The sequence below is a fragment of the Bacillus rossius genome, chromosome 13 (genome assembly GCF_032445375.1).
Source record: "Bacillus rossius redtenbacheri isolate Brsri chromosome 13, Brsri_v3, whole genome shotgun sequence".
Classification (NCBI taxonomy): domain Eukaryota; kingdom Metazoa; phylum Arthropoda; class Insecta; order Phasmatodea; family Bacillidae; genus Bacillus; species Bacillus rossius.
The window spans coordinates 47,616,299-47,634,760 of NC_086340.1; the positions used below are offsets into that span (position 1 = coordinate 47,616,299).

Here is an 18,462-nt window from a genome sequence, read left to right on the forward strand (position 1 = left end):
AAATATAAATTCAGTACATCCTCATTTTTACATGCATATGTAAAAAGTGAGAAATATTAACTTTTGTATTACCTCACTGTTTATCATGTTTGCTCTTTTTTCTGACGATAGTTACAACAGCTTTCCCCAACTCATAATACCTTTTGCCGCTTCTTTTTGTCCTTTGAAGCGGTATTAAACAAGATACAGCTAACAAAAATTGAATGTCAGACAACTAATTTTTTTACACAATCCGAACTTTATCTCTCATTATTCCATACAACGAATATCTTGCAGTTCAAATTTGGAAAGGAAATCATAAGTTCTTGGGCACGACATGTTTTGTAACTTCTCAAAATTAACAGTTTATTTTTGTGTTGATATTTTCATAGTTTTCTTGGGCACAGTATGATTGCATGTTACCATTTACCGTATTTAATCGCATAATGTCCGCCATCGCATAATGTCCGCACATTTCTTTTTAAATACTTGAAATGGAATTTTTTAAAATCCGCATAAAGTCCGCACCAGACAAAGCAACCTTGGCCACCCCTGAAAGGCACAGTAACGGGATGGAAATTTACAGACGCTGTCAACAATGCTTTGACCTTGAGTTCATTTCTCCGGAGCGGTCGCTGAGAGGGTTTGTAGCGTGGTGAAACCGTCCGGACTCAGAAACTCGCACTCCACTGCGCAGCTGCCTGCGACGTCACGCGAGTTGCAAGGGGATTGGGTATATATAGCACAAGCCAGTACACAACTCACACGTCACAAAGTAGGGGAGGTAGCGGAGAAGTGGTGGGGGTACATGCACACGGTTTTTTTATACACACAGCGGGCAAGGGACAGGGAGGGAGGCTCGCCGGCGCCGGCTAATGAAGACATTAGACATCTGCCCCGTGCCGTCAGTGGCCATCTCAATGAAAGATTAAAAAAATATCTTTTCACGCAAAGCGTTTATTTTGTGTAGGCTGGCTGCGGCTTCTGAACGTAAGAGAACACACGCGAGTGAGAGAAGAAAAAAAAAAGTGGCGTCTTCCACTAATCGCCAGCACCCAATTATCTCGACACCTGTCACATATCTCACGTCCGCTGCGGAGGGTCGCCAGTCACCAGTGCTCTGCTAGTAAACTGATTATGAGAGAACAATTTTTATACTCTACACAAAACGTAAAATTTTGAGGAAAAAATTGTTTTTTCGGACTTCACCTCATAATGTCCGCACCCCATTTTTTTTGTCAAAAATGTAGCCAAATTACTGCTGACATTATGCGAGTAAATACGGTAATGAATTATTGTGCAGGAGACGTGTGTGTGGCATGAGCAGGGAGGCAGGGGGCAGACAGGAGACGTGTGTGTGGCATGAGCAGGGAGGCAGGGGGCAGACAGGTAGCAGCTCAGGAGACGTGTGTGTTGCATGAGCAGGGAGGCAGGGGGCAGACAGGAGACGTGTGTGTGGCATGAGCAGGGAGGCAGGGGGCAGACAGGAGACATGTGTGTGGCATGAGCAGGGAGGCAGGGGGCAGACAGGTAGCAGCGCAGGAGACGTATATGTTGCATGAGCAGGGAGGCAGGGGGCAGACAGGAGATGTGTGTGTGGCATGAGCAGGGAGGCAGGGGGCAGACAGGTAGCAGCGCAGGAGACGTATATGTTGCATGAGCAGGGAGGCAGGGGGCAGACAGGAGACGTGTGTGTGGCATGAGCAGGGAGGCAGGGGGCAGACAGGTAGCAGCGCAGGAGACGTGTGTGTTGCATGAGCAGGGAGGCAGGGGGCAGACAGGAGACGTGTGTGTGGCATGAGCAGGGAGGCAGGGGGCAGACAGGAGACATGTGTGTGGCATGAGCAGGGAGGCAGGGGGCAGACAGGTAGCAGCGCAGGAGACGTGTGTGTTGCATGAGCAGGGAGGCAGGGGGCAGACAGGAGACGTGTGTGTGGCATGAGCAGGGAGGCAGGGGGCAGACAGGAGACATGTGTGTGGCATGAGCAGGGAGACAGGGGGCAGACGGAGACATGTGTGTGGCATGAGCAGGGAGGCAGGGGGCAGACAGGTAGCAGCGCAGGAGACGTGTGTGTTACATGAGCAGGGAGGCAGGGGGCAGACAGGAGACGTGTGTGTGGCATGAGCAGGGAGGCAGGGGGCAGACAGGAGACATGTGTGTGGCATGAGCAGGGAGGCAGGGGGCAGACAGGTAGCAGCGCAGGAGACGTGTGTGTTACATGAGCAGGGAGGCAGGGGGCAGACAGGAGACATGTGTGTGGCATGAGCAGGGAGGCAGGGGGCAGACAGGAGACATGTGTGTGGCATGAGCAGGGAGGCAGGGGGCAGACAGGTAGCAGCGCAGGAGACGTGTGTGTTACATGAGCAGGGAGGCAGGGGGCAGACAGGAGACGTGTGTGTGGCATGAGCAGGGAGGCAGGGGGCAGACAGGTAGCAGCTCAGGAGACGTGTGTGTTGCATGAGCAGGGAGGCAGGGGGCAGACAGGAGACGTGTGTGTGGCATGAGCAGGGAGGCAGGGGGCAGACAGGAGACGTGTGTGTGGCATGAGCAGGGAGGCAGGGGGCAGACAGGTAGCAGCGCAGGAGACGTGTGTGTTGCATGAGCAGGGAGGCAGGGGGCAGACAGGAGACGTGTGTGTGGCATGAGCAGGGAGGCAGGGGGCAGACAGGAGACATGTGTGTGGCATGAGCAGGGAGACAGGGGGCAGACGGAGACATGTGTGTGGCATGAGCAGGGAGGCAGGGGGCAGACAGGTAGCAGCGCAGGAGACGTGTGTGTTACATGAGCAGGGAGGCAGGGGGCAGACAGGAGACGTGTGTGTGGCATGAGCAGGGAGGCAGGGGGCAGACAGGAGACATGTGTGTGGCATGAGCAGGGAGGCAGGGGGCAGACAGGTAGCAGCGCAGGAGACGTGTGTGTTACATGAGCAGGGAGGCAGGGGGCAGACAGGAGACGTGTGTGTGGAATGAGCAGAAGGCAGGGGGCAGACAGGAGACATGTGTGTGGCATGAGCAGGGTGGCAGGGGGCAGACAGGTAGCAGCGCAGGAGACGTGTGTGTTGCATGAGCAGGGAGGCAGGGGGCTGACAGGAGACGTGTGTGGCCTGCGCAGGGAGGCGGGGGGCAGACAGGTAGCAGCGCAGGAGACGTGTGTGTTACATGAGCAGGGAGGCAGGGGGCAGACAGGAGATGTGTGTGTTGCATGAGCAGGGAGGCAGGGGGCAGACAGGAGACGTGTGTGTGGCATGAGCAGGGAGGCAGGGGGCAGACAGGTAGCAGCGCAGGAGACGTGTGTGTTACATGAGCAGGGAGGCAGGGGGCAGACAGGAGATGTGTGTGTGGCATGAGCAGGGAGGCAGGGGGCAGACAGGAGACATGTGTGTGGCATGAGCAGGGAGGCAGGGGGCAGACAGGTAGCAGCGCAGGAGACGTGTGTGTTACATGAGCAGGGAGGCAGGGGGCAGACAGGAGATGTGTGTGTTGCATGAGCAGGGAGGCAGGGGGCAGACAGGAGACGTGTGTGTGGCATGAGCAGGGAGGCAGGGGGCAGACAGGTAGCAGCGCAGGAGACGTGTGTGTTGCATGAGCAGGGAGGCAGGGGGCAGACAGGAGACGTGTGTGTGGCATGAGCAGGGAGGCAGGGGGCAGACAGGAGACGTGTGTGTTGCATGAGCAGGGAGGCAGGGGGCAGACAGGAGACATGTGTGTTACATGAGCAGGGAGGCAGGGGGCAGACAGGAGACGTGTGTGTTACATGAGCAGGGAGGCAGGGGGCAGACAGGAGACATGTGTGTGGCATGAGCAGGGAGGCAGGGGGCAGACAGGAGACGTGTGTGTTGCATGAGCAGGGTGGCAGGGGGCAGACAGGTAGCAGCGCAGGAGACGTGTGTGTTGCATGAGCAGGGAGGCAGGGGGCAGACAGGTAGCAGCGCAGGAGACGTGTGTGTTGCATGAGCAGGGAGGCAGGGGGCAGACAGGAGACGTGTGTGTGGCATGAGCAGGGAGGCAGGGGGCAGACAGGAGACGTGTGTGTTGCATGAGCAGGGAGGCAGGGGGCAGACAGGAGACATGTGTGTTACATGAGCAGGGAGGCAGGGGGCAGACAGGAGACGTGTGTGTTACATGAGCAGGGAGGCAGGGGGCAGACAGGAGACGTGTGTGTGGCATGAGCAGGGAGGCAGGGGGCAGACAGGTAGCAGCGCAGGAGACGTGTGTGTTGCATGAGCAGGGAGGCAGGGGGCAGACAGGAGACGTGTGTGTGGCATGAGCAGGGAGGCAGGGGGCAGACAGGAGATGTGTGTGTGGCATGAGCAGGGAGGCAGGGGGCAGACAGGAGATGTGTGTGTTGCATGAGCAGGGAGGCAGGGGGCAGACAGGTAGCAGCGCAGGAGACGTGTGTGTTGCATGAGCAGGGAGGCAGGGGGCAGACAGGAGACGTGTGTGTGGCATGAGCAGGGAGGTAGGGGGCAGACAGGAGATGTGTGTGTGGCATGAGCAGGGAGGCAGGGGGCAGACAGGAGATGTGTGTGTTGCATGAGCAGGGAGGCAGGGGGCAGACAGGTAGCAGCGCAGGAGACGTGTGTGTTGCATGAGCAGGGAGGCAGGGGGCAGACAGGAGACGTGTGTGTGGCATGAGCAGGGAGGCAGGGGGCAGACAGGAGATGTGTGTGTTGCATGAGCAGGGAGGCAGGGGGCAGACAGGAGACGTGTGTGTGGCATGAGCAGGGAGGCAGGGGGCAGACAGGTAGCAGCGCAGGAGACGTGTGTGTTGCATGAGCAGGGAGGCAGGGGGCAGACAGGAGATGTGTGTGTTGCATGAGCAGGGAGGCAGGGGGCAGACAGGTAGCAGCGCAGGAGACGTGTGTGTTGCATGAGCAGGGAGGCAGGGGGCTGACAGGAGACGTGTGTGGCCTGCGCAGGGAGGCGGGGGCAGACAGGTGACGTGTGTGGCCTGCGCAGGGAGGCGGGGGCTGACAGGTGACGTGTGTGGCCTGCGCAGGGAGGCGGGGGCTGACAGGTGACGTGTGTGGCCTGCGCAGGGAGGCGGGGGCTGACAGGTGACGTGTGTGGCCTGCGCAGGGAGGTGGGGCCCATGGTGGCAGCGCCAGCGGACGACTCTGCCTCGGAGAGCGTGGAGGGGGAGGCGCCCCCAGCGAGACCCGGCCTGCCTCGCAGCCAGTCGGGGCGGCTGCTGGCGGCGTGCAAGGAGCACGTCCTGCAGGAGAAGGAGTTGCAGGAGAAGTACCACGACATGGTGAGTCCCCGGTCCCGACGTGTTCCTTCCAGTCATCAAGGAATACTAGCTGATGTGAACCTAGCATTTACAACTGTAAATTAACTAAAAATCAAATCTGAAAGTACAACTACTAAAGATATTGTTGTCATACTATATTCTATATTATACTTTCATCAATGTGTTGATTATTTAATTTCTACCGCCCATAGAACTCTTCCTCTTATTAGTTACATCACCTTTCATGCTAATAACATTGATTTCATAATTTCCTTTTATTATGCGTTAATTAGAACAAAGTCAGAATATTGCTCTGTTATCTTGAATAACATTAATGCCAATGATAGTAGTTTGAGATCATCCAAAATAAAGTTATGAAAATTATTACTTTAAAACATTTTCCCCAACCTTCTTTACCTTTACTTTTTGATCGGAGAGTCTATTTAGATGCTCTATTTGTTTATAATTGTTACCATAGTAAAATAAAATGAAAATATTTTTTGACAATGCCGGCCGTACAGTGACCCAGTTCAATAGCCAATTAAAAAAAATCTTTGTACTGTTCAATAATTGTATTTATAGAATAATCTCTAATCTAATCCAAACAAATTCAATCTAAATTTTTGTTTAATTTATATTCAATTATAATTGCTTTACATATTATTTTTACTATATAATTGTCATATACAAAAGTGTATCACTTATTAATATAATGCAACCACTTTAGCAATTGTTATTGTTTATTCCTGTGTTTGTTTACGTATTGTGTTGGTTTGAGTCGCGGCAGATTTGTGGCTTCCTCACCTCGTTTGTTGGCCGTCTGCATTTGCAGCGGTGCCTGCTTGCTCGTGGTTTGTCGGGGGGGGGGAGAATGTCCATTATCCTCACTTCCCACTTGTCCCTTGTCACCTGTTAATCTCTCTCTCTCTCTCTCTCTCTGTGTCTGTATTTGACTGAGTGTGTATGTGTATGTGTCTCTGTCTGTGTGTCTCTCTTTGTCTCTCTGTGTGTCTGTCTGTCTCTGTCTCTGTCTGTGTGTTTGTCTCCACTGTTGAAACCTCAGACTGTTGGTGGGCATGTTACAGATGTAAAAATGAAATGGTTTTATCCTTAATAAAAGGTAATTGAGGGTGCGTGTGTGCAGATCTTCTCGTCGGTGGAGAAGCTGATGAAGTTGTCGCAGTCCAGTCAGCTGAAGACGCTGCAGGCGGAGCTGCACAGAGAGAAGGAGGACATGATGCGCCGGTTGCAGGCGATGCGGCGTGACGAGATAAAGACTCGCTCAAAGGTGCACCGCGACAGAGATGAGATGGTGCGCATCAAGCGAGAGGTGGACAGTGCCATGGTGGAGAAGGGTGTTCACGAGCGAGTACGGCTGACGGAGATGTACGACAGGCGCAGATACGACTTGGAGAGACAGCACAACGAAGTGCAGCAGGCTTTGGAAGAGGTTCGAAAGGAGGTACGTGTACACTTGCTTGTGAGTTGCTGTATTATAAGTCTAGAATTATATTGAATTCTGCCCTCCATCTCTGCCTTGGTAGCTTCTGCAGTTGCCGCACTCCTGAAGGAGGAAAAACTTTTCAAAGATCTTAAGTCACAGAAATTATATAAAACAACTTTTTGTACTACTTCCCTAATCAGGGCTGAACAAATGTGACCATCTCAGAGGTAGGATAGAACACCTAATCAAGGTTAAACCTTTCATTACTGAAGCAGAAACTTCATGAAAGAAATTAATAAATCAATTCTTGGAATACAAAAGCTGTGAAATTTTACAAAACTCTGTTACACTTAAGCGTAACAAAATATAAACATTGATGACCTTAAAAAAATTAACCTAGTAGCCTCAAAACTATGTTGCATAAGTAAACTACACAATGTGTACATTTTAATGCATGTAATGTGTGTTAAGTTGTTTACTTCCCAGTTTAATATATCTGGAAGTACCGTGTCTACAGAAGAGTGAACAACGTCTATCACAATCTGGTGCTTACACATTTTCGGGTCCCTGCATCGAAAACCAAATACATAGTGGTTTACTATTATTGTAGTAGGGGGAACACGCCGGTTCTGGGACAGTGTCAACAAAGCGACAGGTGCACCTGCACCTGTCGTGCACCTGTCGTGCACCTGTCCGACAGGTGCATGTGTGACAGGTGTTTTTCTGACAGGTGTTTTCATGACAGGTGCTTGTCTGGGTTGGTGACGTCACGTGGAGGGTGGTTGGGTGTATTGATCGTGAGCCAACTTCGGTAGGATCGATATATCTCGTCGGGTAACTTCGGGCGTGTTCGTTGCGGAGGGGGAGGTGGAGGGTGAGGGGGTGTGTGTGTATGTTTCTAAATGAGGGAGGTAGGTAGCGCTAGTGTCGCTCGCCGGAATTATTTTTACAAGTATAAAAATGTGAGGGGTGGCGACGGTTAGTCCGTCATGCTAACCACAGGACCACGAGACCATATTGGAGAAAATAATTTCAGATGTTGTATATATATGCTTATAAAATATGTTTATTTATTTTTAAAGAGAAGGTATATATATATTTTTTTATAGTGCTAGTCGGCAAATTTAAAAACGGGCGGCGGCCATGTTTATTTTTTTATAGTGTTAAGCGGTAAATTTAAACGAGGCGCATCGGCTGCTATGCGGCCGCCATGTTTATTTTTTTATAGTGCTAGTCGGCCAATTTAAACGGCGGGAAATTAAAAAAAAATATATGTATAGTGTCGGCTGCTAGTCGGCCGCCATGTTTTATATTTTTTTTATATTGCTAAGCGGGAAATTTAAAAAAAACGGGCCGGCCGCCATGTTTATTTCAACATTGGAAAAAAAATAATAATATTTTCGACTGCTAGGAAGTAACCAGAACAGCCAACCTTGGAAAAAAAAATTAAATCATATTATATATATGTATGACAATCGATTGCTGAAAGTCGCCATCTTGTAGTACAGCATACCAGGCCGCCGTCTTGTAGCATAGCACACCAGGCCGCCATCATCTTGTAGCACAGCATACCAGGCCGCCGTCTTGTAGCATAGCACACCAGGCCGCCATCATCTTGTAGCACAGCATACCAGGCCGCCATCTTTTTTTTCTTCCCCATTTATAGTCATTGTTTTTGTTTTTTTGCATTTCTCTCAAGTTTGAATATAAAAGAAAGTATTATTTCGTCAGCCACTACTCTATGACTATACTAGTAGTAGTAGTAGTAGTAGTAGTAGTAGTAGTAGTAGTAGATGCCAAATTTTGAAGAAAAAAAAACACACACTGAAGTGTAGCCATGTTTTCTTATAGTACTAGACCAGTATAGTTATAGTATTCTTAATTTGGTGTGTAGCATGTCTGTCTATAATAATAATAAATAAAAAAAGCTATAGGCATTACTTATGCTTATAGCGTGATGATAAAAAAAATTATACTTTACGTATTTCAGCGAATTAAAACTAGGATGGGGGGTGTGGTGTGTAGTAGGTGAAAAATATTATAGTATGTATGGCGCCACCGGTTGCCGGCTCAAGATTGGGATTGACTAATCGATTGTGAGCCAACTTCGATAGGATCGATAAAAAAAAGTATGCTTATTACGTCACTTGTCATTTAAAAGAAAAGGTATTGTGCATTTATAGGCATTCTATATTTAAAAAAAAAAATTAAAATATATGTTTTCCCAAGGGGTGTTGGAGCCGCGCAGACGACGATGGCGCGTACTCCCAACGGCCCTTTCGTTCGTCCCCCCCTGTGTAATTTTTTTTATTTAAATAATGACTCAGACAGCCAGGTGTCCGCATAGGGGACGCCGCTCGCAGAGGGGTGCCGGCTGCAACCGAAGACCGCTTCGAACCCTTCGTCCCCCATTGTCATTTTTTTTATTTAAATAATGACTCATACACTGGCAGCGGTCCGCTCGCAGAGGGGTGGCGGCCGCCGCAGCCGAAGAGAACTGTATACAAATGTAATTTCTTCCAAAGTTAAAATATAACATTTTTTTTCCCCAACACTTAAAAAAAATATTACGTCTATCTGGTGTGGTAGTTACCTGTACCTGCCATTTGATTAATACCAGGTAAAAGTAACTTGTAATAATAATAATATTTTGCCATAGTCTCGGAAAATATTACGTCTACCTGGTGTGTTAGTTACCTGTACCTGCCATTTGATTAATACCTGGTAAAAGTAACTTGTAATAATAATAATAATAATATTTTGCCATAGTCTCGTTTACGTAAATGTTTCTGTTCAACTATAATGTATGTATGTATGTATGTATGTATGTATATATTATTTTTTCACACAGCAGTTTTTTTTTTTACGAGTAGCGCATTGCTACAAAAATTATATTAAATAGTACATTTATTTTTCCAAACAAAAACAGAGTTTTAAACATTAACAGCAGTCTACCATGACCGCATAGTTCTTTACACGTATTACCAATTTTCTGCATACTAAGTTACCAGCCACAAGTAACACATAATGGGTATTGAAATAATGTAGTCAACACAACGATATTACTTAGTTTAAAAAAAAATTTTTTTTTTTACCCCCTCCCCTACCCCGCTGGGCTTCCTTGCCATCAGTTTGGCCACGACTTCGCCGCTAGGCAGAGCCGGCACCTTCTGCTTCGTAGCAGGTAGCCGTACCCCTCTTTTTTCGTCGGCTGTTAGCGGCCGACCCCAGGGACATGTCCCAGAGGGGCCCGCCACCAACAGCAGCGGCGAAGTCTTGGCCGGCGGTGGAGGAGGAGGGGGAGACGACGGCCCTTCCAGCAGGTCTTCTGCGAAGAAGGCCGCCGCAATGTCGGCTGGTATACTGGTCCCCCCACCCTCCTCCACCTCTTCCTCGAAGAAAGAGGCCGCCAACGCTGATGGTATCCTTTCCATTTGTCTTGGGGTTGGGGAGATCTGTAGAACGTCACACAAATTTCAGGCATCCTATGAAGAGGATGATTTATATAAATTTAAAAAAAAACAGGGGAATATTTTATTTTTACATTTAATCAGGATAGATTGAATATACTTTGAGAGGCAACTTGAAACAAACTTTTATTTTTACGTTAAATCAGGATAGATTGCATATACTTTGAGAGGCAACTTGAAACAAACTTTTATTTTTACTATAAATCAGGATACATTGAATTTACTTTGAGAGGCAACTTGAAACAAACTTTTATTTTTACGTTAAATCATGATAGATTGAATAATATGCAAGCTAACATGGTAACAGGGAATATATTTTTTTTCAAAAACATCTCTACACATTTTCTTTAACATACCAACGGTTTTTCTCTCCACACGCATAATGGAAAGGATCATGGCGCGGCGCGGTGGGGGGAGGTGAACACACCCCTCTCGGGATAAGTTTTTTTTTCTTTTGTGTGGGGGGGGGAGGCGGAAGAAGCGCTGTTGTTTGCCTTCAACCCCCACACACACACACATATATATACACGCTTGAAAACCCTCCGAGCAGGGGAGGAGTGGTGAGCGCTGTTGTGTTCCTGCAACCACTGCTTGGAGGTTACGTCAGCAGTGTTCGTCTCACTGGTGAACGTAATCAGAGGGAAAAAAAAAATGGAAATATGTACAATTATTAGGAGGGATCGGGCGAGGCACGAGTTTTAAAAGGACACAGATCTTTATGTCCCCAAGGTAATGTGCTGACACCGTCTTCAGAAAGCCAACACTTATCGTCTCCTGAAGACAGTGCTACCTTGTTCACTCGCTCCGTAAACACGGCGTGGCCTCGCGAACGGAAATGGTATTGACTGCCTAGAATCCGTGAATTTTTAAGCAAGCAATCCAGGTAATGAGGGAACAGAAGTGATCGGATTACGTTGGCCTTAACTCCTTTAGCTTTACGCATACAAGAACCATCCTCCATCTTGTATGCGTAGAGTTTCGGGCGAAGACCCACGTATTCCGTAATGATCTTGCCAGCGGCTTCATCTTTCATCACCCCTGTTACACCCTTGTTGACTAAGGGGAAGCGTTGATCATTACCTGGCGCATAATTTGACGTGTCGAAACGTGAAGCTAAGTCGGGTCGAATGGAATCGTAAACGTTATCACACTGAACGTGGTAAATTAACGAATCAGTGTCCGAGTACAAGAGATGCAGAGACTGTGGAGGGAATTTTTTTTGCATGTAGTTATAATGAAAGTCGTATAAAATCAATTTTGACAAATCTAAAATGGCGACACCCGTGTACAAAGGTTTATCGAAGGTTATCGAACCTTTCTGCAACTCTATGAGAACTAGATTTTCATCGACGATTTGCCGACCCTTGAATGTCGGACGACCAATCAGCTCGGCTGCCCCATAAATACTTTCGTAACACGAAGCGATGCGAATGTCTCTGTGTTTTCTAGAATCCTCTAAACTTTTCCCGTAAACAGCATTCGATAGTAACTTAAAAAACGATTTTTCGAAGGGATTCGCAGCCTGGGCACGACGCTCAGCATTAAAGGTTATGTAATCTTTCATCCAGGCCGCCTGTTCAAACCGCAGCACGCGGTGAACCTGGCCGATGACCGCCCCATACCGAACGTAGTGCCGCAGTGTTTTAGCATGAACAACATAATTATTACGCGGCGCGAGAGTTAACAATAATTTACTCATTCGCCCGTTTGGCGGTACGCCATTCACAGGGGCCAGAGGCAGATCTGATAGGCGGTCGTGACAATCATCGGGGGAAAGGTCAAATCCACTTCCGCGAAATATGACGTATCGCCATCTATGTCAATGGCGTTGAAATCCCAACTCGCATACTCATCCCTGGGAACCCACTCAAATTTGCCCACGGGAAGTTTATCTAACATTGTGTGAGCATACAAAGCGTTTACATCGAAATAGCAGATGTACGAAGACGGAAGGCTCGGGTCGTGAGTGGACATGTGAACATTATTGGCTTTCGCGTGACGTCGACTAACGTTTGTTATACCTCCACGAACGGCTGACTCTAGGAAGAGGTATATATCCGGGTCGGTTATCAGCTCAAGACGCGCACCGGTTTTAAATAAAAGTGCATCCCATGCGAGCGAGGGAGCGGTAATGTAATGGGCAGGATCTAATGAATAATATTGTAAGCAAACGAAACGAAACGACTCGAATATGTCAGCCAGCAAACAAGTATCCACCTTAAGATAACTAAGTGCGTACTCTTTCAATGTGGCACAATGGAAGACGTCCCAAGCCTTTTGAGCGTGAGTATAGTCCAGATCACTCACGTCCGTGCCACTCATTACGTTATGGAACGCTTCCTTAGGGGGTAGCGAGGCAGTCTGCAATTGTTCACTAGATTTAACAAAATCATAGGGAAACACACCTTTACGAGTAGCTAACTGAAACTGTGTGTCATCTGGAAACATTGAACGGGTGACTTTCAATTTATCTGGCGTGAGATTGCCAGCGAGAGTTTCCAGAGATGAATTTAAAAAGTTAAGTGAATCTATGAATCTAAGACGCACAGTGCGCATGCCTTCTTGCGCATTATCTGAAATGGGTATGTATTTTGTTATGCACTTGTAGCTCTCCATTGTAACTCCAAGGACTTTGACACTGCCGGGGTTCTCCACAACGAAGGAACCGTCCGGCTGTGCAATCCGCCGCGAAACTAAATGTTGCATTAAAAAGTGGGCATCGTAATTTTGTAAATTATGAAAAACCGCGACGAGTTGATTCTTTTGCATCCTGAAAGCCAGGTTGCATTTAGAATGGGCATAACCACGTATTTCACCAGTAAAATGGCAGTGATCGAGCACCGTCTGCCCAGCCAATACCTTCTGACAGATATGGCAATGTGTTTGACTCGCAAGCCTTGCAGAGACGGCCGGGGTCGGTGTCTTAATAGTAATGGTCTTTGAATAAATATCGCAAACCCACTGTGTCATTGAAACTAATTCTGCGATCATTTCGGCAATACAATTATCACCCTCGAATTGCACATACTTGGTCAAAGAGCTATCGTACCCACATACTAACAAAATGCTACATGCATAAGGCACGTGTTCGTTTACCCGCGTAGTGCTAGAAGACTCGTCACCGGGCAAACAGGTGGAGAAAGGCTTCAGGTAACACTCGGTGTCACAGTACGCAATAAAGCCTAGGCGGTCCTGTTTTGCAAAGTGTGTAAATTGCAAATACTTGTTCTCTTCTGTAGGGAAACAGGTCCGCACTGCCTGATGCTGGCTGCAGAGAACATTGTGTGAATTTAATCTGTCTTCGCTTGTAAAATACTGAAGACAGCGCTCGCAAATCCATTTCTTATGTTGCGTCTTGGACAATTGTGAATGCAATAATCTGGACATTGATTTTATGTAAACAAAATGTAGGTGCTCTGTCGCGCCACTCGAACGAATCGCCAGTATATTTACATGTCTCTCTCTCCGCTCAGAGGATACGCGAAGAGGCTGGATCGAGGATTCAGATTTGCCACTAAAACATTCGTCAACGATATTCCCCTTAGAATCTACGCAAGCGTAAACATTAATGGAAATATCATTGTTCCTCTCAAATGTTTTAATCTGATGCAGAGTGGAGGGAAACGTCAAGCCATTCGTATTAAAATACACGAGTGGATTTGGATACGAAGTGGCTCGAGAAACATTGCCTTCCGCCGTCGACACACCTGCCATGACGGCATACAGGAAACAGTGCTGCTCGGGACACTCAATGTTAACACAAGCTTTCCTATTGTACAAAAACGCCGGCAATTTCGTGTGCGCTGCGCCAACCGTGAAAACTCTATAGCTTGAAACATGTACATCCATGTTAATCAATCTTTTTAGAGCCCAGCCACTGCCACGCGCACCGAAATCACTAACGTGTTTATTGATTTCCGGAATGAATGTCGAATCGTAGATTTCCCCTACCTCATCAGAGTGCAGTATCGCGGTTGAGTGAGTTGTGAAATGAAAAGTTTCACTCTCGTTTCCCTCCGCAGATTCCTTAACAAATGAAGCCGAGAGTGAAACGTAAACTTTAAAGGGGCGAATTAATTCGTTAGTTAAGTCCAGAAAGGGAACCCTACATCTCTGTAGAAACCGGTCCAAGTCCGGATCGACATTTTCAATATCATTTCCAATTCGAAAGTCCACTATCTTGTTAGCAAATGCAGTGTTCAAGGTAACACCCTCCAGGCGAGGCAAGACGTCAGGCCCCTGCGCCAACTCCACCCCTGACCCCCGCCCACCATCGCGAGAGTCAGGGATAGAAGGCCCAGCTTCATTAAGACGGAGTCGCTTTGCCTCGGGGGAAGAAGAACGGGAAGACATATTAAGAGAAAAGATATAGAAAATAAAGAAAGAGAGAGAGAGAGAGGGAAATTACGTTCAACAGTGAGCACAAAGCTAAAACAAAAAGAAAAGAATAAAATTTAGTAGACGTAGCTATGGAGTACGGGTTTGACATAATAATTTTAAATTAATTTTATTTCTTCAGAAAACTATGATAGATTGTACACGAAATCTCCCATCCGTTTGCAAGATTTTAAAATAAATTTTTTTTAGAGAATATCTCTAGATGGAAATATTTTCTAAAAAAAAAAAAAACATTTACGTATTAATGAAGTAGGAAACGTTAATAAATTATAGATGGTAAATGCGAAAACATTGTGTGGTAGTAAAAGGTGAAGAAAGTTGAAGTTTAATATTATTTTCATGTTAAATGAAAAAAAAAGAATATTTCCATTCAAAATGATGATAATATCATCCTAACATTACAAACAGCTTAGTAATATATTATTTTCATGTTAAATTAAAAAAAGAATATTTCCATTCAAAATGATAACAATAACATCCTAACATTTCAAACAGCTTAGTAAGATATTATTTTCACGTTAAATGAAAAAAAGAATATTTCCATACAAGATGATAATAATATCATCCTAACATTTCAAACAGCTTAGTAAATACATTTACAGTAAATTGTATCTATCTATCTATCTATCTTACCTTTGCTGGAAAAAACAGGAGGCGCAGCTCTGCTCGTCGAGGTAGCAGCAGTGCGGCGGCAGCAGCAGTGCGGCGACTGATCAGAGACTGTGGCCCCTCACAGTCTGTGGCGTTTATATATTTAACTAATGTGGCAATATGGCTGCCAGCATTTTTTTTTTACTCTGGGAACCCCTCACGCCGCAGCGCGTTGCGTCTGGTAATTTTTTTTTACAACTTATCACCCCTCCCTCCAGACGGATCTCACCCCAGTAACACAATGAACAGGCTAGTATTCAAATAATATAACAAGTAATAACATTTACAGTTTTTATTCAAAAGTCACTCTTCAAACCACTCCTCATACAATAAATAAATTATACACATAACAAATTACATGAAGAGTTTTTTCACAAAACGACGGATTAAATTTAAAAAAATAATTTATGACTCTTTAATCAGAGTCCAAAATTACTTATAAAACTGTTCATAATAGACCACACTTATGTGTGTTTTAAATTACAACAAATAATTGATATGAAGAGGTTTTTTCACAAAACGACGTATTAAATTAAAAAATATATATTATGACTCTTTAATCAGAGTCCAAAATTACATATAAAACTTTTCATATTATACCACACTTATGTGTGTTTTAAATTACAACAAATAATTGATATGAAGAGGTTATTTCCACAAAAACCACGTATTAAATTAATAAAGCACAAGTCATAAAACTTACAGTTTGTTATACATTTCTATGAGTACAGTACGTAGGGCTATTTTGGCATTGCTTAGGTCTCTTTCGTGCTGGTTCTGCTGAACGTTGTGATCACCATCTTGACTGACGGGTCCCAGATGGCTGAGGTCTCGGGTTCGAGTCTTGCGCGGTGCATACGTTGCGGGCACTCTCCGCTGACATTTCTTGCGCGCTGGTTTCGCAGGCTCGATGATAGCTGATGCACAGTCGGGTGAATGCAGTTCTGGCATTTGCAAGGCGTGATTGTAGACTTCGTCGACACTGCAAGGCAATGGCGTGTATTTTCGCATGTAATTAACTGCACAACGTCCGTACGAATTGCACTGATTAACTTCCAGGGGTAAATCGTTAGTGTCCGGGTTTATAATCTGAACAGTGTGAAAGTGACCGTCACAACTCTCCACATAGTTCTTCAGGATGCCATTATTCCAGATTGAGTACTCCACCATTGATAAACCACGAGACAGGTTTTCATAATGGTTACCCGGATTAAACGACATGTTTACTCGACCGAGGCTCACTCCACACTGAGCTGAGACTCTGTTTGTCTTTTAGCAATTATACGTATGGCTTCCATAAATAAACTTGCAGTGTATTCACAGAGGGTGTTACAACACGCTGACTCACAACAGTTCATGGTTTATTTATTTAATTTTTTTAGAAAAGTTTACGTTTCGTCGATAGCTTGAATCCGACATATGGCGCAAGAGGTAATGATTTAGGCACTGAAAAGTTTGACCCTTTTATTACTTTTGCACGGTAAATAGGACATAGGTGTCCTACACACGGTGTGTTCAGGTCGTCATCGTCTCCCAACAAAACATTGTACGTTTTCTTCCGACAATGATCGGTTCCGGTACAGCGCTCTATGAAAGTTTCATCATTTTTAACTCTAGAGGTCCTGAGTTCATCAACGGTTGTTGGATGTTTAGCCAGCGGATGGCATAAGTGCACGTAACAGTTCTTATCTTCACAGTGAAACGATGTTAACAGTCTCATGGTAGTATATGGGAATGATTTATCCCAACACATGCGATAATGGATATTATCGCGACACGATTCAAAGTATACAGGCAGACATTCACAATCCTTCTCAATGTCGTAATATCTAACACGGTATTCGACACAGTGCAGGCTAGAATGCACGTAAAGATATCTAGTTTCTTGGCAGTCGTACATTAGCTGCGGTAAAGTGTGAGTTAACCTAGGATCCGCTATTCTGTGTTTCTTCGCTTTTTCTCGCCATCGGCGTGAAGCCAAAGAAATAGGAATGTCATAGAAGTTTCGGTCACTTTGATTATCACTAAAACCATCATCTGACAATTGTTCTGGGTTCGTATCTAAATAACGAACATCCTCGAACAGCGGCATGGGAACGTCCAGATGTTCACCGGAAGCTAGTCTTAAGCCTGCGGGATACGGCCCGCGGATGTGTCTAGACTTTTCCCTCTTGGTCTTGATGGGGTCTCGGCCCCAGATGGGTGGGAACATGGCGGACGTCACTCACCAGAGCTATTACTGGCGAAGACGGGCGGCTGGCGGCTGGCGGCTGGCGGCAGATGTCTAGCCGCGACGGCGGCCGTCCTCCTCCTCCTCGTCGTCGGAGCCGTCCGCGGTGTGCAGGTCGCAGATGTCCGGGTTGCACGGCACACTCCACGAGTGGTTGCCCCCGTCGAGGAATGTTGCGTGTGTGAACGAATCACACGATTCACTCCAGGCAACCACCGTGCCGTTGGGACGAAGCACCTCGAACTCAACAAAACCTTGCTCCTGGCCGGGCCACACCTGCACCACCTCATCTGCGGCCTCGACGAGCAGAGTTTCCGGAGAGCATGGGAGGTGTGTGTCCGGCCGTAGGAGTCTTACGCTGCAGTTTTGCTGAGTGCAAGGCAGCTCTATCACTTCCTTGTCTGCGTCCTCGCGAACCAGGTGTCCCAACGCTGTGTACACGTGCAACCATTGCCGACCGTCCGCCGTCTCGAAGTTCACGCGACCGCAGCCGAGCAACACATCCCGATACAGCGTGTCCGGATTAAACTGCATTTGTACGAAGAGTGGCTTGGAGGGTGACTAGGCTCCCCTACGAACGACGCGTTACATTTATAGCACCGAGGGTGGCCACCCCACCGGGCTCCCCCATCCCTACGAGCGACGCTATAACACCGAGGGTGCCCACCCCCACCGGGCTCCCCCTCCCCACGAGCGACGCTTTCAATTTATTGTATCGGGGGGGAAGCAAGCAGGGTCTGGCGTCGCTTGGCAATGCTCCAACGCCCAAGCCCTAAGCAGCGCGGCGTTATGTCGTGACGTAACGGGCCGTGCACGGCTATTATCTTGCGTATACATTTTATTCAGTTCTTTCAGTGACGGACATCCGAGCTCGGTCTGAGCATCCTGAATATTAACATCTTTTTTACACAACTTTGCAAGCCACCTTTTTTGCTCTACGCCTGCCACCATTACGGTTCCGCTGATGTGTCCTGACAGGATGTTTTGCAACGAAGTATACGGAAACAGACCCGTCATCCCAATGGATGCCGTGGAAATGTCTAGTTAACCAAGAATT

General features: G+C 46.9%; 1 protein-coding gene across 1 annotated transcript in view; it reads left to right on the forward strand.

Moving 5' to 3' along the window:
- LOC134538538 (1-phosphatidylinositol 4,5-bisphosphate phosphodiesterase classes I and II) overlaps nt 1-18,462 on the forward strand; it is a 106,093-nt gene that overhangs the window by 49,614 nt on the left and 38,017 nt on the right. The window contains exons 18-19 of the mRNA XM_063379946.1: nt 5,059-5,233; nt 6,357-6,674. Of these exons, the coding sequence (XP_063236016.1) occupies nt 5,059-5,233; nt 6,357-6,674 (493 nt within the window). The remainder of the gene's footprint in view (nt 1-5,058; nt 5,234-6,356; nt 6,675-18,462) is intronic.